This window comes from Oncorhynchus keta, chromosome 19 (assembly GCF_023373465.1).
Source record: "Oncorhynchus keta strain PuntledgeMale-10-30-2019 chromosome 19, Oket_V2, whole genome shotgun sequence".
NCBI classification, from domain to species: Eukaryota; Metazoa; Chordata; class Actinopteri; order Salmoniformes; family Salmonidae; genus Oncorhynchus; species Oncorhynchus keta.
In genome coordinates this window covers 5,264,030-5,283,154 of record NC_068439.1, presented here as the reverse complement: position 1 = coordinate 5,283,154, position 19,125 = coordinate 5,264,030, and the positions used below count along the sequence as shown (strand labels likewise).

Sequence of the window (19,125 nt, the reverse complement as noted above, 5' to 3'; positions counted from 1 at the left end):
GCCTCTCTCTAGAGGTTACCAGTGAAAGGGAGATTCAACACCTTTCCTTTTCAACAACTCTGTATCCCTGACCACTTTAGAACGAAATGAACCCATTGCAACAGTGGTCTCATCCTGTCTCTGTTCTGGGTTTGTTAGTAACAGTGGTCTCATCCTGTCTCAGGACTCTGATGCCAGTCTCCTCTGCCAATGATTGAGCAAAGCCAAAACACACGCTGAGGTGTGAGAGTATGTCAGATGTTCAATCTCTCACTCACACACACACACACACACACACACACACACACACACACACACACACACACACACACACACACACACACACACACACACACACACACACACACACACACACACACACACACACACACACACGCACACACACACATACTTACTGTTTAAATGTAGCAGTCATAAACTATGGCAGCGCTGGTTGGCAGAGCTGAAGACCATAGCTTATCGTGGCACAGAGAAAAGGTTAAGTTAGCTCCATTAAGAGTTAACTCCATTAGGACTGGTACTCTGGTGCTGGAGAGATTTGTCTCTCTCTCTTTCCCTATTAATCACAGGAAGTGCTTTAGGAGTGTAGGTAAAGTGTAGGTTATTATTGAGGTAGTGGAGGTAAAGTGTAAAGTGTAGGTTATTATTGAGGTAGTGGGGGTAAAGTGTAGGTTATTATTGAGGTAGTGGAGGTAAAGTGTAGGTTATTATTGAGGTAGTGGAGGTAAAGTGTAGGTTATTATTGAGGTAGTGGAGGTAAAGTGTAAAGTGTAGGTTATTATTGAGGTAGTGGAGGTAAAGTGTAGGTTATTATTGAGGTAGTGGAGGTAAAGTGTAGGTTATTATTGAGGTAGTGGAGGTAAAGTGTAGGTTATTATTGAGGTAGTGGGGGTAAAGTGTAGGTTATTATTGAGGTAGTGGAGGTAAAGTGTAGGTTATTATTGAGGTCGTGGAGGTAAAAGGTTATTATTGAGGTAGTGGAGGTAAAGTGTAAAGTGTAGGTTATTATTGAGGTAGGGGAGGTAAAGGTAAAGTGTAGATTATTATTGAGGTAGGGGAGGTAAAGTGTAGGTTATTATTGAGGTAGGGGAGGTAAAGTGTAGGTTATTATTGAGGTAGTGGAGGTAAAGTGTAAAGTGTAGGTTATTATTGAGGTAGTGGAGGTAAAGTGTAGGTTATTATTGATGTAGTGGAGGTAAAGTGTAAAGTGGAGGTTATTATTGAGGTAGGGAGGTAAAGTGTAGAGTGGAGGTTATTATTGAGGTAGGGGAGGTAAAGTGTAGGTTATTATTGAGGTAGTGGTGGTAAAGTGTAAAGTGGAGGTTATTATTGAGGTAGTGGAGGTAAAGTGTAAAGTGGGGTTATTATTGAGGTAGTGGAGGTAAAGTGTAGGTTATTATTGAGGTCGTGGAGGTAAAGTGTAAAGTGTAGGTTATTATTGATGTAGTGGAGGTAAAGTGTAAAGTGTAGGTTATTATTGAGGGAGGGGAGGTAAAAGTGTAAAGTGGGGGTTATTATTGAGGTAGTGGAGGTAAAGTGTAGGTTATTATTGAGGTCGTGGAGGTAAAAGTGTAAAGTGTAGGTTATTATTGAGGTAGTGGAGGTAAAGTGTAAAGTGTAGGTTATTATTGAGGTAGGGGAGGTAAAGTGTAAAGTGTAGGTTATTATTGAGGTAGGGGAGGTAAAGTGTAGGTTATTATTGAGGTAGGGGAGGTAAAGTGGGGGTTATTATTGAGGTAGTGGAGGTAAAGTGTAGGTTATTATTGAGGTAGTGGAGGTAAAGTGTAGGTTATTATTGAGGTAGTGGGGGTAAAGTGTAGGTTATTATTGAGGTAGTGGAGGTAAAGTGTAAAGTGGGGGTTATTATTGAGGTAGTGGAGGTAAAGTGTAAAGTGGAGGTTATTATTGAGGTAGGGGAGGTAAAGTGTAGGTTATTATTGAGGTAGGGGAGGTAAAGTGTAAAGTGTAGGTTATTATTGAGGTAGGGGAGGTAAAGTGTAAAGTGTAGGTTATTATTGAGGTAGTGGAGGTAAAGTGTAAAGTGGGGGTTATTATTGAGGTAGTGGAGGTAAAGTGTAAAGTGGAGGTTATTATTGAGGTAGGGGAGGTAAAGTGTAGGTTATTATTGAGGTAGGGGAGGTAAAGTGTAAAGTGTAGGTTATTATTGAGGTAGTGGAGGTAAAGTGTAAAGTGTAGGTTATTATTGAGGTAGTGGAGGTAAAGTGTAGGTTATTATTGAGGTAGTGGGGGTAAAGTGTAGGTTATTATTGAGGTAGTGGGGGTAAAGTGTAGGTTATTATTGAGGTAGTGGAGGTAAAGTGTAGGTTATTATTGAGGTAGTGGGGGTAAAGTGTAGGTTATTATTGAGGTAGTGGGGGTAAAGTGTAGGTTATTATTGAGGTAGTGGGGGTAAAGTGTAGGTTATTATTGAGGTAGTGGGGGTAAAGTGTAGGTTATTATTGAGGTAGTGGGGGTAAAGTGTAGGTTATTATTGAGGTAGTGGAGGTAAAGTGTAGGTTATTATTGAGGTAGTGGGGGTAAAGTGTAGGTTATTATTGAGGTAGTGGAGAAGAGTGTAGGTTATTGTTGAGGTAATGGAGGTAAAGTGTAGGTTATTGTTGAGGTAGTGTAGGTAAAGTGGAGGTTATTATTGAGGTAGTGGGGGTAACGTGTAGGTTATTGTTGAGGTAGTGTAGGTAAAGTGGAGGTTATTATTGAGGTAGTGGGGGTAAAGTGGAGGTTATTATTGAGGTAGTGGAGGTAAAGTGTAGGTTATTATTGAGGTAGTGGAGGTAAAGTGTAGGTTATTATTGAGGTAGTGGGGGTAAAGTGTAGGTTATTATTGAGGTAGTGGGGGTAAAGTGGAGGTTATTATTGAGGTAGTGGAGGTAAAGTGGAGGTTATTGTTGAGGTAGTGGGGGTAAAGTGGAGGTTATTATTGAGGTAGTGGAGGTAAAGTGTGTGGTACAGAGAGGTTATGGTTGTCATAAAGAATCTCATAGTGATCCGTTAGGGGATGAAATTACAAAAGATGAGTTTAGTTATTTAAAAACACGCCGTGGTGAACTGATTTCTAAACCACATAAATTACATTTACCAAAAGCATTTCAGAGAAAAGATATGTATGAGCAGGGCCAGACGTTTCTCTTGATCTGGAAAGCTGAATGTGTTTCTGACCGTCAACACAGACACGGTATTTATTCAGGCTGCTTGATCTGCAGGACTGTGTGTGTGTGTGTGTGTGTGTGTGTGTGTGTGTGTGTGTGTGTGTGTGTGTGTGTGTGTGTGTGTGTGTGTGTGTGTGTGTGTGTGTGTGTGTGTGTGTGTGTGTGCGTGTGTGTGTGTGTGTGTTGTAGTTTGGGCGGGCGGTACTCTGGCGCTCCGATCCACATCCTGACTGGAAGAGTTGGAGACGACGTTGTGTCTCTGACTCAGGAACAATGGAGCCGCCTGTCTGCTGGGAGGATACTGTAATATCTCCTGTACACAGCACACACAGAGGTGAACATACACACTCACAGAGCTGAACACACACACTCACAGAGGTAAACACACACACTCACAGAGGTGAACACACACTCACAGAGCTGAACACACACACTCACAGAGGTAAACACACACACTCACAGAGGTGAACACACACTCACAGAGGTAAACACACACACTCACAGAGGTAAAGACACACACTCACAGAGGTAAACACACACACACACAGAGGTGAACACACACATTCACAGAGGTAAAGACACACTCACAGAGCTGAACACACACACACACTCACAGAGGTAAACACACACACACTCACAGAGGTAAACACACATTTACACAGAGGTGAACAAACACACTCACAGAGGTAAACACACACAGAGGTAAACACACACAGAGGTAAACACACACACACAGAGGTATACCCACACACACACAGGTAAACACACAAATACACACACACAGAGGTGAACACACACACAATCACAGAGGTCAAGACACTCTCACAGAGGTGAAGACACTCACACACACACACTCAGAGAGGTCAAGACACTCTCACACAGGACTGTGTGTGTGTGTGTGTGTGTGTGTGGTTGTTGTAGTTTGGGCGGGCGGTACTCTGGCGCTCCGATCCACATCCTGACTGGAAGAGTTGGAGACGACGTTGTGTCTCTGACTCAGGAACAATGGAGCCGCCTGTCTGCTGGGAGGATACTGTAATATCTCCTGTAGACAACACACACAGAGGTGAACATACACACTCACAGAGCTGAACACACACACTCACAGAGCTGAACACACACACTCACAGAGCTGAACACACACACTCACAGAGGTAAACACACACACTCACAGAGGTAAACACACACACTCACAGAGGTAAACACACACACTCACAGAGGTGAACACACACTCACAGAGGTAAACACACACACTCACAGAGGTAAAGACACACACTCACAGAGGTAAAGACACACACACACACAGAGGTAAAGACACATTTACACAGAGGTGAACATACACACTCACAGAGCTGAACACACACACTCACAGAGCTGAACACACACATACACACACAGAAGTAAACACACATTTACACAGAGGTGAACAAACAAACTCACAGAGGTAAACACACACACACACACAGACGTTTCTCTTGATCTGGAAAGCTGAATGTGTTTCTGACCGTCAACACAGACACTGTATTTATTTAGGCTGCTTGATCTGCAGGACTGTGTGTGTGTGTGTGTGTGTGTGTGTGTTGTAGGTTGTTGTAGTTTGGGCGGGCGGGCGGTACTCTGGCGCTCACAGAGGTAAAGACACACACACAGAGGTAAACACACACACACACACACACACAGGTAAACACACACACACTCACAGAGGTAAACACACACACACACTCACAGACCACTTTGGAATGAAATGAGTCCATTGCAATACACACACACACACACACACACACACACACACACACACACACAGTTTAAATGTAGCAGTCATAAACTAGGGGAGCTTGGAATTAAAGGTATTAAAGGAGAGGACCTGATATTAAAGGAGATGACCTGGTATGAAAGGAGAGGACCTGGTATTAAAGGAGAGGACCTGGTATTAAAGGAGAGGACCTGGAATTAAAGGAGAGGACCTGGTATTAAAGGAGAGGACCTGGTATTAAAGGAGAGGACCTGGTATTAAAGGAGAGGACCTGGTATTAAAGGAGAGGACCTGGTATTAAAGGAGAGGACCTGGTATTAAAGGAGAGGACCTGGTATTAAAGGAGAGGACCTGGTATTAAAGGAGAGGACCTGGTATTGAAGGAGAGGACCTGGTATTAAAGGAGAGGACCTGGTATTAAAGGAGAGGACCTGGTATTAAAGGAGAGGACCTGGTATTAAAGGAGAGGACCTGGTATTAAAGGAGAGGACCTGGTATTAAAGGAGAGGACCTGGTATTAAAGGAGAGGACCTGGTATTAAAGGAGAGGACCTGATATTAAAGGAGAGGACCTGGTATTAAAGGAGAGGACCTGGTATTAAAGGAGAAGACCTGGTATTAAAGGAGAGGACCTGGTATTAAAGGAGAGGACATGGAATTAAAGGAGAGGACCTGGTATTAAAGGAGAGGACCTGGTATTAAAGGAGAGGACCTGGAATTATTAAAGGAGATGACCTGGTATTAAAGGAGAGGACCTGGTATTAAAGGAGAGGACCTGGTATTAAAGGAGAGGACCTGGAATTAAAGGAGAGGACCTGGAATTAAAGGAGAGGACCTGGTATTAAAGGAGAGGACCTGGTATTAAAGGAGAGGACCTGGTATTAAAGGAGAGGACCTGGTATTAAAGGAGAGGACCTGGTATTAAAGGAGAGGATGTGGAATTAAAGGAGAGGACCTGGTATTAAAGGAGAGGGCCTGGTGTTAAAGGAGATGACCTGGTGTTAAAGGAGAGGACCTGATATTAAAGGAGAGGACCTGGTATTAAAGGAGAGGACCTGGTATTAAAGGAGAGGACCTGGTATTAAAGGAGAGGACCTGGAATTAAAGGAGAGGACCTGGTATTAAAGGAGAGGACTTGGTATTAAAGGAGAGGACCTGGTGTTAAAGGAGAGGACCTGGTATTAAAGGAGAGGACCTGGTATTAAAGGAGAGGACCTGGTATTAAAGGAGAGGACCTGGTATTAAAGGAGAGGACCTGGTATTAAAGGAGAGGACCTGGTATTAAAGGAGAGGACCTGGTGTTAAAGGAGAGGACCTGGTATTAAAGGAGAGGACCTGGTATTAAAGGAGAGGACCTGGTATTAAAGGAGAGGACCTGGTATTAAAGGAGAGGACCTGGTATTAAAGGAGAGGACCTGGAATTAAAGGAGAGGACCTGGTATTAAAGGAGAGGACCTGGTATTAAAGGAGAGGACCTGGTATTAAAGGAGAGGACCTGGTATTAAAGGAGAGGACCTGGTATTAAAGGAGAGGACCTGGTATTAAAGGAGAGGACCTGGTATTAAAGGAGAGGACCTGGTATTAAAGGAGAGGACCTGGAATTAAAGGAGAGGACCTGGAATTAAAGGAGAGGACCTGGTATTAAAGGAGAGGACCTGGTATTAAAGGAGATGACCTGGTATTAAAGGAGAGGACCTGGTGTTAAAGGAGAGGACCTGGTGTTAAAGGAGAGGACCTGGAATTAAAGGAGAGGACCTGGAATTAAAGGAGAGGACCTGGTATTAAAGGAGAGGACCTGATATTAAAGGAGAGGACCTGATATTAAAGGAGAGGACCTGGTATTAAAGGAGAGGACCTGGTATTAAAGGAGAGGACCTGGTATTAAAGGAGAGGACCTGGTATTAAAGGAGAGGACCTGGTATTAAAGGACAGGACCTGGTATTAAAGGAGAGGACCTGGTATTAAAGGAGAGGACCTGGTGTTAAAGGAGAGGACCTGGTATTAAAGGAGAGGACCTGGTATTAAAGGACAGGACCTGGTATTAAAGGAGAGGACCTGGAATTAAAGGAGAGGACCTGGTGTTAAAGGAGAGGACCTGGAATTAAAGGAGAGGACCTGGTATTAAAGGACAGGACCTGGTATTAAAGGAGAGGACCTGGTATTAAAGGAGAGGACCTGATATTAAAGGAGAGGACCTGGTATTAAAGGAGAGGACCTGGTGTTAAAGGAGAGGACCTGGTATTAAAGGACAGGACCTGGTATTAAAGGAGAGGACCTGGTATTAAAGGAGAGGATCTGGTATTAAAGGAGAGGACCTGGTATTAAAGGACAGGACCTGGTATTAAAGGAGAGGACCTGGTGTTAAAGGAGAGGACCTGGTATTAAAGGAGAGGACCTGGTGTTAAAGGAGAGGACCTGGTGTTAAAGGAGAGGACCTGGTATTAAAGGACAGGACCTGGTATTAAAGGAGAGGACCTGGTGTTAAAGGAGAGGACCTGGTGTTAAAGGAGAGGACCTGGTATTAAAGGACAGGACCTGGTATTAAAGGAGAGGACCTGGTGTTAAAGGAGAGGACCTGGTATTAAAGGAGAGGACCTGGAATTAAAGGAGAGGACCTGGTGTTAAAGGAGAGGACCTGGTATTAAAGGAGAGGACCTGGAATTAAAGGAGAGGACCTGATATTAAAGGAGAGGACCTGGTGTTAAAGGAGAGGACCTGGTATTAAAGGAGAGGACCTGGTATTAAAGGAGAGGACCTGGTATTAAAGGAGAGGACCTGGTATTAAAGGACAGGACCTGGTATTAAAGGACAGGACCTGGTATTAAAGGAGAGGACCTGGTATTAAAGGAGAGGACCTGGTATTAAAGGAGAGGACCTGGTATTAAAGGAGAGGACCTGGTATTAAAGGAGAGGACCTGGTGTTAAAGGAGAGGACCTGGTGTTAAAGGAGAGGACCTGTATTAAAGGAGAGGACCTGGTATTAAAGGAGAGGACCTGGTATTAAAGGAGAGGACCTGGTATTAAAGGAGAGGACCTGGTGCTAAAGGAGAGGACCTGGTGTTAAAGGAGAGGACCTGGTATTAAAGGAGAGGACCTGGTATTAAAGGAGAGGACCTGGTATTAAAGGAGAGGACCTGGTGTTAAAGGAGAGGACCTGGTATTAAAGGAGAGGACCTGATATTAAAGGAGAGGACCTGATCATCATCCTTGAAGTAGTTTGTGGTGAAGAGGGGCACGAGTGTCACCAGTGATTGGATCTTCTCTAACCAATCAGAGTATCAAAACCAATGAGGAATTTTCAAACCTGCAGCTTTACCACGTATGTTCTGGCTCAACACATCGGTTTCTGGACCAAACAAGACAGCCCAAATGTTTTCGCATTCGGGGAGGTACTCAGAACCCGACTCATTGTGGAAAAGAAACAGACGTCCGTGGGTGTGGCGTAGCATTGGGCCGAAGCAAGGAGTCTGTGTAGCCAGGTAAGTATCTAGAGGCAGCTTCATCCTAACCCTAGAAAGAGCTGAATCATGTGACACATGAATAGAAAAGGAGAGGAATGGGTATTAAAGGAGAGGAATGGGTATTTTTTTCCCCGTCTTTTCTCTTTGTGCTGGCAGCCGTTTCCCCCGACTGGGAAATCTCATTTCCTGTTAGGAAGAGAGCAGACTGTGTCATCACTTCCCTGACCCATGGCATGAATGGGCCCAGTCCAAAGAAAAACAAGACTTTCCCTCATGACCTCCCATAAATTGTAAACAAGTCCTTCATCAATCTGATGATAGTATTATTTCTCAAACGAGTTCTGGTTGGATATCTGGCTTAGTTATGTGACTGTATACATCTGTTGTTGATCCCCAAGGAACACAGGCCATGGACGTCTCCTCTCCATCGTCCTCTGTTCTGGGCTGTCTACTTCCGCTCGTTCCCCATTTCGGATCTTTTGTGGTCTGTCGACGTTGTCGTGTGAGAGAAACACAATATCAATGGTTGTGAGACACATTTCATATTTATTATAACATACAAGCATGTTACAGCAGTAACATAGAACATGCAATGAGCGGTCGTACGCGACAGAGACTGTCACGTTTGGTATTTTCCATCCAAATCCTTAAATATAATTTTTTTTTCTTGATCCATGAAACACATGAACCAGTGTACCTTCACAGACTCTCGAAATGAAAGCATACCAGGTAAATGAAAAGACAGGAAAAAGACCCGTTTGAGTTCTCTAATAGAGACTTTTAGTCTTTCTCGGTATTGAATCCAAGTAACAGAAAAGAGGGAGGAGTCAAAACAACGAGGTTAAACGACCAGATGAGAGCAAACACTACTCCCTTCGTAATGCTTGCCGACTGGAACCCATTTTATTTCTGGAGAACGGAGGAGGATGAAAGGAGCAGCCTGTTCTCTTTCTTCATCCCTTCTGTGTTATTCTACATCGGCACTCGGGTTCATTCAAATTTAATTCAGTCATTTTATGACACCGGCTTCTCTTTCATGATAGTTTAAAATATGAAAACACATTGAAAGCCTCTCACGCACACACAGACAATAAGGGTTCTTTGTTCTTTCATCAGTGTTGTGAGCATCTGAGGAGCAGAAGAGAGCGATGCCTTATCAGGAGTTACCCCAGTGGTAGTCATCAGATTGAGTGCCCAGGGACTTATATACTAAACTATGAAAATACAGACCAACATTCTCCAATGGTTTATGTGGTGGACATGATCACAAGTATGAAAATGGAATAACCAGTAGCCTATATTTGTGTGTGGGTGTATACATATGAGAGAATCACAAATCATTCATGAGGTGCGTGGATATTCAGCACCCTAAAACAAAAGACTCCATTTCCCATGATCCTCTAGTCTCAAACAGAACAGTGCCACCACAGGTGCCCAAGCCAATGATGTCCAAGTACAGTATGATGCCAGTGCTTTGGGCATACGAGTGACACCGATTGACAGGCGTGTGTATGTTGAGGAGAAGATGACTCAGATCCCCTTTGGTAAGCACCTTCAACGCCAATGATAGATTTACACACACACACACACTAGATGACTGACGGGGTGCACTGTTTCTCCACCATTGTAGAAAATATTTTGGTTGCTATAGAAATGCCTTTATTGTGATCCCCTTTGTTTTTGTCACATGCATTACACCTTAATCCACTCTTAAATTATGTGAACTAAACAAAATAAAAAAATAAAATACTTTTATTAAAGTTTTTTTTTGTTTTGAAAGTTCTAAAGTTTCTGTCCCCACTACAACAACATACTTTAAAACATTTAATTTTCTCCTTGAAAAATGTAATTGAAATACTGCAGAATTCCATTCACTCCTATGGTGGACTGCTTCTTCTGGGGAGTACCAATATGGCCGACCAGTGGCTTCAACGCCTCTTATTGGCCATTACATAGCATCGGGAAACCAAGGTTTATATCCATCATTCCACTCCCTTCACCCCTTGTTCCAGGACTAGGAGTGGTGGACACCAGTCAGCCTAAACCCCAGGCACGGTTAGCTCTTCTCGGGTCGGTTGCGGTCCAACGCTGCCCTGGGGGTAAACTCCAGCTTCTCTTTGAGACTGAGGACCTGGGTGCTGTCCCGTCCTGCCCCTTCCTCCAGCTTCCTATCCTCCCTCAGCTCCACGATGCTCTTCTCCTCCCCAGGTTTAAGGGTGGTGTCCCCCCTGATGAACCACTCCAGGTGGTACCCCACCGCCCCCACCACGAAGGCCACCGGGAAGGTTATGTAGGGGGCGTAGGTACGCATGGACATCCATAACACTGGCCACATAATGATTGGGGCTGGGACGGGCTCACTGGGGCGCTGGTGCAGTGTAAGCTCAGCTGGGGAGTGAAAGAGAGAGAGAGAGAGAGAGAGAGAGAGAGGGGGGGGGGGGTTAGTAGCTGCTGTGGTAATTCAGGTTTACAGAAAGGATGAACTGAGGATGACAGTGGCTGTGCCACGGCAGTTTTAATTTGTTCATTCAAGGATCTAGAAAGGCCACTGCACAGTGACAGGATGTGTTCAGCCTGGGACACAGAGAAGGTTCAACTAAGGACTTTTTAAATACCTGGGTCTTCCATTCCCTGTAGTACAAGGAGAGACAGCATGGTACCACAGGTTTTACATATCAAGACAAAGACTGTTTTGTTGACCTTTTATTGAAACTAAATTATTTTTGGGGAATGGCACACACACACAAAAAAGACTTGACATCAAATGAAACAGCACAATAAAACTGGGGCCAGCTATATATTCAAGTTACTTAGCTAGTTAGTAGACTGTAGATCTAATACATTACATTGGATTTGGGGCGGCAGGTAGCCTAGTGGTTAGAGAGTCAAACTAGTAGCTCGAATCCCCCGAGCTGACAAGGTACAAATCTGTCGCTCTGCCCCTGAACAAGCAGTTAACCCACTGTTGTAAAGCCATTGAACATAAGAGTTTGTTCTTTTAACTGACTTGCCTAGTTAAATGAAGGTTAAATATACAAATTCAACATCAGGAATAAATGAGCGTTTGGATCAGGACAGTTTCCTCTCACTGACTTCTCACGCGTTTATATGGTTCATGATTCAGGTGATTTGAAGGCACTTTGAAAAGAGAATGTCATTATTCTTTCCTGTGGATATATTCTCACATTCCTACCTGTGAAAGGACCAAACATAGATACAACTGCTAAAGTGAGTTAAAATACAATTATATTAAACATTCTGCCTTGTTTACTCTCAGGACCGTTTACGTAAATTTATGCCCGACATAGAAATTCAAGGTCGGGTATCCAGCCGAGCTAGTTAGCTAACGACTTGACTGAGTCATAACCACAAATAGGCCTCAATAGCTAGTTAATAGTAGCTAGTTACAAAACTTCTGATTACATAGGTAGTTCATTTGTATATGAGCCGACTAGTTACATAGATGAACTTACATGCCAGTAAAAATTGTCATGTCATCCAGAATGCAAAAGGTACTAGAGTCAACCAATGGACCTAGCAAGCTAAAGTTAGCTGTCAACTACAGCTTGTAAACTAAGCTTATTTCCTTTGAAGCTCACACATAATTTACTGGTAAAACAGTAACTACTGCGCACATTAAATGACCATGTTCATGTTATGATTTTTATAAAAATAAAAAAAAACATTGTTCAACAACAGAACTGACTCACCTTCGAAAACGTGGAATGCGCAGTAACTTCCGTATGGCTTGATAACCGCGCCTCCAAATGAATGTGATTGGCTCTACACGGGAACCTCATATCCAATCCTTAGATCGCTATCACTTGTGCGTTCCTTTGAGCTCGGACGTGATTCCGCGGTCATAGTGACAAACAATAGCATTGGAAAAACTGTCATTTTTTTGTTGCTGAAAGCCTGCAATATGAATATGATACTGATTTTACGGTATTTAGCCTCAACAACAAAACAATTGGGCAATATTTATATATGACCCTCGTACAAACAGGCCGATTTTAACAATTTTCTTGACTGCATACATCATTCATATCTCCCATGCGCAAGTGGTGGTAGTGGTGCGCAGATGTGGGTGGGCTTCTATTTGAATAAACCCATTAAAATATACATTCATTGTTAATTCATTTAGGCAGGTCCTAAGAAACATTATGACTAACAAAATATTTGTGGAAAGAATAGCATATTTTTAGTTGAATAAGGCCAATGTTATGGATCTGTGCAGCCATGGCTAACATCCAAATCAAATGAAATTGTTCATTAAAAACAGACAAGACTCATCTACCCAATAATTGTCAACGCAAAGTATTTTATAGTAAAAATAAAATGGAATATAAACAGAAGAAAAAAACAAACATTTTTGACCCTCACAACTTGTCACTGGAACGATGTCAACAACAAAAAAAGTTGTTTCAAAACAGAGCCCAATCCAATGCTTATATTTGTGTCATCCATGTTTAATCTCTTTCCTATCCTCACTCCACTTTGTTAGGGAGCAGGCATAGGGTCTTACCGTCATCATCATAATCATTTAAAAAAAGAATAGCGATTCTATTTTCAAAAGCATGTGTCCCACTTCATATTTCATAACCTTATAGCAGTGGTTTGGAGTTGCCTATATACGCGATGGAGCAAAAATATGCCGACACTTGATTTAGGCTACATTATAGCATGCTAACTGTTTCTGAGCAGAGCTAGATGAATAGATTAGCTTCCATCACCTCCACATATTAGCCCGGACAGAAAAATAAGGCCTATAGAGATTCAGTCAAAACAAAATCACATTGATTGTCAGACCAGTCAAGTGTTTTCATCGGGAGCCTCGGCTACTAAGTGACTGAAGAGCAAAATAATGCACTTGTTAAAGCGCTACACAACATGGCAACGTGTTAATTAATGAGCCGACTAGACAAGATGATCATGAGCAGCACTCAGCTCAAGTTAGCTAATATTTCCACAGCCTTTAAAAAAAATTGTAGCCTAAACTAAAAATCTGACATGCATTGATTTATCAAAGGGAGCCCCCCCAGCAAAAATATAACATGCCACTTAAGATTTTACAGAGTCACAGCTCATATAAGGAAATCAGTCAATTGAAATGAATTCATTAGGTCCTGATCTATGGATTTTACATGACTGGGAATACAAATATGCATCTGTTGGTCACAGAAGGGGCGTGGATCAGAAAACCAGTCAGTATCTGGTGTGACCACCATTTTCTTCATGCAGCAAACCATCTCCTTCACATAGAGTTGATCAGGCTGTTGATTGTAGCCTGTGGAATGTTGTCCCACTCCTCTTCAATAACTGGGCGAAGTTGCAGGATATTGGCGGGAACTGGAACACGCTGTTGTACACGTCGATCCAGAGCATCCCAAACATGCTCAATGGGTGACATGTCTGATGAGTATGCAGGCCAAGGAAGAACTGGGACATTTTCAGCTTCCAGAAGAAAGAGAAATTAACATTCAATTCTCTGGCAACAGCTCTGGTGGACATTCCTGAAGTCAGCATGCCAATTGCATGACACCTCAAAACTTGAGACATCTGTAGCATTGATTTGTGACCGAACTGCACACTAGATTGCCTTTTGACCCCAGCACAAGGTGCACCTGTGTAATGATCATGCTGTTTAATCAGCTTCTTGATATTTCACACCTGTCAAGTGGATGGATTATCTTGACAAAGGAGAAATGCTCACTAACAAGGATGTAAACACATTTGTGCAAAACATTTTTAGAGAAAAAGCATTTTGTGTATAGAACATTTCTGGGATCTTTTATTTCAGCACATGAAACATAGGACCAAAACCAAAACTTTACTTTTTTGCGTTTATATTTTTGTTACGTGTAGTTGACCACACGTGGATAAGCTATCGCTTCAGACTTATTACAAAGACTGAATGACATTTGATACATGCCTACAATTGCATTAGCAATTGTTCCAATATTTGGGTCATTCAGAAAAACAGTAGTGGGCAACAAACAAACAAACAAAAAAAAAAATGGGCAAAGTTTGGAACTGGCAGGAGGATGGTTCATGGGCGCTGCCTAGCAACCATCAAGAGGTTAAGCGCATAGTGAGTGCCGTAGCATTATGGCTACGTATCATACCAAGCCGTAGGAGGAAAGAGGAAAAAAGTAGTAATACGAAAGCGATTTCATTAAAATGGTGCCTTAGCTCCAAAGGGATTTCATTAAAAAAAATAAAAAATAAACTAATTTCAAGTTTTGAAAACTTTAATAGAATACAATTTCAAGTTATGGCAGTAAACAATACATTTGATTTAATAAAAATAAAATAGACAAGATTGGTCCTGAACTATCCAATGGCTGAAATATAACTGTGCGACAATGTGCAACGGTGATCATCAACAGTCATCACCATCACAGCTACCAGCAGATAAGGTAGTGGGGTTTGGATTAAAGCTACGTTGTCAAAATTATTAAAAAAATTGGCTCTGGTGCATTATTCGAGTGTACCGAGTGTCATACATGCAATGTAACTGATACCCGGCTATACTTTGAGCTGGTTTCCTAGACCAAGATTAAGAGTTCGCCCTGGACTTAAAAGCGTTGGCAATTGGGAATCTGTCCTGAAAATGCTTTGTAGTCCAGGATGAGGCTTAATCTTGGTCCAGGAAACTGGCCCTATGAGATTGACACTACACATGAGGTTAAAATGGCACATCAAGTTCCATCATGCAAATCAAGTCCTGGAGTTGACATATTAAGGATGCTTGTGAGCAGGTTTGCAGTAGGTGTAATATATACTCCATACCCTTGTGTGTGATACACACAGAGACGAAGAGAGTGATTAATTGTATCTCCTCCTCTCCCCTAGTCTCCTCTATTTCCTCATCCTCAGTTTGACTCATTTGTCCTCCATCTTGATTTCAGGGTGTTGGCTAATTTGCCTATTATTGGTGGCTGGCACCGGAGGCTGGTGAAGGGAGGACAGCTCAAAATAACAACTGGAATGGAGTAAATCAAAAAGATGATACTATAGAAGCCTGTTCCCACCCCATGTAAAGTGTCACCAGCCACCACTGGGAGGTGAACATTACCATTTGTCCCTCTCACATGAGCCTGTTGACGGTGGTGGAGAGGAAGTCTTCGTAGCTCATGCGTATGTTTCCCGTCATGGCGGAGTCTTTCTCCCTGAAGGCCTGCGTCATGCTCTGTAGCTGTGTACACACCTGGATGAAAGAGTCCAGCTGCAGGGAACCAGGACGCCCAGAGCTCACGGCGTACTTAGCCGCTATCGTCTCAGTGAACTGGGGACTCAGGTTATATCCCATCTGGGACAAGGCTGGAGGGAGGGAGAGAGACAGAGGACAAAGACCCATAGAATAAGACAAACAGAATGTTTTTATTTCATTTTCTCCAATCAATCAAAATGTCTTCTGCTTACATTGTCACCACAGAGAGTTTTCACTAAGTCACGCATTGACATCATTGGAGACGTCAAAATGAAAATTATATTAAAAGTGGGAGGAGTTAAGATTCACCTCATACTGAACACAGGCCCCATCCATACACTCGCCTCACCTTGGTGTAGCTCAGTGCCACTGATGCAGCCAGAGCGGTCGCGGTCGTACTGTTGGAACAGCTGTCTCCACTGTTGCATGAAGACCCACAGGGCTGAGAACCCAAACAGGTCGATACGGCCAGACTTGGTCTTGTCAAACATGTCTGGTATAAAACAGGAGAGAAAATAGATGAATTCGCAGCAGGTCTACAGATGACAACAATGGGGTTGTATTGGTAACCACACCGGGTGACTCGTAGAAAATGACCATGTGTAACAGTATCATTTTAAACCGTCCCCTCGCCCATACCCGGGCGCGAACCAGGGACCCTCTGCACACATCGACAACAGTCACCCATCGTTACCCATCGCTCCACAAAAGCCGCGGCCCTTGCAGAGCAAGGGGAACCACTACTTCAAGGTCTCAGAGCAAGTGACTTAACCGATTGAAACGCTATTTAGCGCACACCGCTAACTAAGCTAGCCGTTTCACATCCGTTACACATGCTTCTTCTCTTTCATCCTCGAGAGTTACAGTCAGGTACATTTGTTCTTTGAAAAAGTACAGATGTCCTTTAGTGAATGGTAAAAACCCAGTGAGGAGTCAATAGTCTATGACACAAGGGTATGGAGTCAATACGACAAGTCTATGGCAGAAGGGTATGGAGTCAATACGACAAGTCTATGGCAGAAGGGTATGGAGTCAATACGACAAGTCTATGGCGGAAGGGTATGGAGTCAATACGACAAGTCTATGGCGGAAGGGTATGGAGTCAATACGACAAGTCTATGGCGGAAAGGGTATGGAGTCAATACGACAAGTCTATGGCGGAAGGGTATGGAGTCAATACGACAAGTCTATGGCAGAAAGGGTATGGAGTCAATACGACAAGTCTATGGTGGAAAGGGTATGGAGTCAATACGACAAGTCTATGGCAGAAGGGTATGGAGTCAATACGACAAGTCTATGGCGGAAGGGTATGGAGTCAATACGACAAGTCTATGGTGGAAAGGGTATGGAGTCAATACGACAAGTCTATGGCGGAAGGGTATGGAGTCAATACGACAAGTCTATGGCGGAAGGGTATGGAGTCAATACGACAAGTCTATGGCGGAAAGGGTATGGAGTCAATACGACAAGTCTATGGCGGAAAGGGTATGGAGTCAATACGACAAGTCTATGGCAGAAGGGTATGGAGTCAATACGACAAGTCTATGGCGGAAAGGGTATGGAGTCAATACGACAAGTCTATGGCAGAAAGGGTATGGAGTCAATACGACAAGTCTATGGCGGAAGGGTATGGAGTCAATACGACAAGTCTATGGCGGAAAGGGTATGGAGTCAATACGACAAGTCTATGGCGGAAGGGTATGGAGTCAATACGACAAGTCTATGGCGGAAGGGTATGGAGTCAATACGACAAGTCTATGGCAGAAGGGTATGGAGTCAATACGGCAAGTCTATGGCGGAAAGGGTATGGAGTCAATACGACAAGTCTATGGCAGAAAGGGTATGGAGTCAATACGACAAGTCTATGGCAGAAGGGTATGGAGTCAATACGACAAGTCTATGGCAGAAGGGTATGGAGTCAATACGACAAGTCTATGGCAGAAGGGTATGGACACTACATTATATCTACTGGGACACCACAATACCTCTGTGAATATGTCATGTGACCGTTTAGTCACGGTAACTAGGCTTCTCCAAAGCTCTGATGCTGCCGATTGGTCATTAGTAGCCTATCAAACTGGCTAACTACTCAGCACTCCATTATCCCTCTAATCACTCTTGACATCAATGCAAATGTTATGGAAAATCTACTCAAAACACTTTGTGAGAGCCCATGAGCTCATGTTTAGTGAGTCCTCCTGATCAGAGGCAGTAGGGGACGACCAGGGATGTTCTCTTGATAAGTGCGTGAATTGGACCATTTTCCTGTCCTGCTAAACATTCAAAAGGTAATGAGTAGATTTAGGGAAACTTGCTCAGAAAACACACACGAGCTGTTAGCTGATGTAAGAAAACACACACGAGCTGTTAGCTGATGTGAGAAAACACACACGAGCTGTTAGCTGATGTGAGAAAACACACACGAGCTGTTAGCTGATGTGAGAAAACACACACGAGCTGTTAGCTGATGTGAGAAAACACACACTAGCTGTTAGCTGATGTGAGAAAACACACACGAGCTGTTAGCTGATGTGAGAAAACACACACTAGCTGTTAGCTGATGTGAGAAGCACAATCTAATAGTGTCATTCTAGAACGCTAGCGGATTTATATTAAGAAGCAAAGTGAAAACAGCATCGTTGTCATCAACATTGCTGCATGTGCTGCACAGACCGCGCAGACTGAACTCCAGTGTCTCGTGGTTGAGGAACATCAAATTGAGCTCATTGAGAGACAGGGTGCGTGGCTAGGTCAGTGTGGAAAGTGGCACGGAGAGAAAGAGCGGAGAGAGATGACTCAAGTAGCGAAGTAAACTATAAAAATGGACATTACACATGGCATATCACATTTAACAAACATTCAAATAACGGTATAGAAGGTAAAGTAAAAACTCAAACCGGTCCCTGTATCAATACAAGCTTTATAATAAAATACGGTATACATTTAACATTTAAGTCATTTAGCAGACGCTCTACTATGGGGGATAGTAGATTGACGATTGATTGAAAAGCTGGTGCTTTTGTTGATCGTTAGGCCTAATCACTCATCTTGTTGACTGACAAAAAGAAAAATGTGGACATTTCTTCCAATATCTTCAGTATGCACCTCAGATTGTTTTTTTAAATGTCACCTTTATTTAAACCAGGTAGGCCAGTTGAGAACACCTTTATTTAACCAGGTAGGCCAGTTGAGAACACCTTTATTTAACCAGGTAGGCCAGTTGAGAACACCTTTATTTAACCAGGTAGGCCAGTTGAGAACAGTTGAGAACACCTTTATTTAAACCAGGTAGGCCAGTTGAGAACAACCAGGTAGTTGAGAACACCTTTATTTAACCAGGTAGGCCAGTTGAGAACACCTTTATTTAAACCAGGTAGGCCAGTTGAGAACACCTTTATTTAACCAGGTAGGCCAGTTGAGAACACCTTTATTTAAACCAGGTAGGCTAGTTGAGAACACCTTTATTTAAACCAGGTAGGCCAGTTGAGAACAAGTTCTCATTTACAACTTCGACCTGGACAAGATAGAATAA

At 43.0% G+C, this 19,125-nt stretch overlaps 2 protein-coding genes and 1 long non-coding RNA gene across 10 annotated transcripts in view; 1 reads left to right on the top strand and 2 right to left on the bottom strand.

Annotated features, from left to right (window-relative positions):
- Nucleotides 1–8,906: 8,906 nt before the first annotated feature.
- smim12 (small integral membrane protein 12) lies at nucleotides 8,907–12,240 on the bottom strand. Of its 2 annotated transcripts, none has more exons than XM_035766051.2 (2): nucleotides 12,091–12,240; nucleotides 8,907–10,768 (listed from the first exon to the last, which is right to left on the bottom strand). In XM_035766051.2, exon 2 carries the CDS (start codon nucleotides 10,713–10,715, stop codon nucleotides 10,437–10,439), a length of 279 nt encoding a protein of 92 aa, XP_035621944.1. In that variant the 5' UTR covers nucleotides 10,716–10,768; nucleotides 12,091–12,240; the 3' UTR covers nucleotides 8,907–10,436. The 2 variants fall into 2 exon arrangements, with proteins under 2 accessions (XP_035621944.1, XP_035621946.1); XM_035766053.2 differs by lacking the exon at nucleotides 12,091–12,240 and adding an exon at nucleotides 11,854–12,020.
- A 2,373-nt stretch (nucleotides 12,241–14,613) lies between these two features.
- pef1 (penta-EF-hand domain containing 1) overlaps nucleotides 14,614–19,125 on the bottom strand; it is a 16,924-nt gene continuing 12,412 nt past the window's right edge. The window contains 2 exon segments of the mRNA XM_052469112.1: nucleotides 14,614–15,703; nucleotides 15,943–16,086. Of these exon segments, the coding sequence (XP_052325072.1) occupies nucleotides 15,471–15,703; nucleotides 15,943–16,086 (377 nt within the window). The 3' untranslated portion in view covers nucleotides 14,614–15,470.
- Nucleotides 16,541–17,755, top strand: LOC127909133 (uncharacterized). Of its 7 annotated transcripts, none has more exons than XR_008069842.1 (4): nucleotides 16,547–16,687; nucleotides 16,723–16,758; nucleotides 16,830–17,113; nucleotides 17,326–17,451. It is a non-coding gene; the product is annotated as an uncharacterized LOC127909133 (long non-coding RNA). The 7 variants fall into 7 exon arrangements; XR_008069843.1 differs by having other exon boundaries at nucleotides 16,645–16,659; nucleotides 16,696–16,758; XR_008069841.1 differs by lacking the exon at nucleotides 16,723–16,758 and having other exon boundaries at nucleotides 16,541–16,687; nucleotides 17,326–17,754.

Bases quoted from the DNA above. Each gene is read 5' to 3' on its own strand.
- smim12 (XM_035766051.2), bottom strand. From the start codon at position 10,715: ATGTGGCCAGTGTTATGGATGTCCATGCGTACCTACGCCCCCTACATA.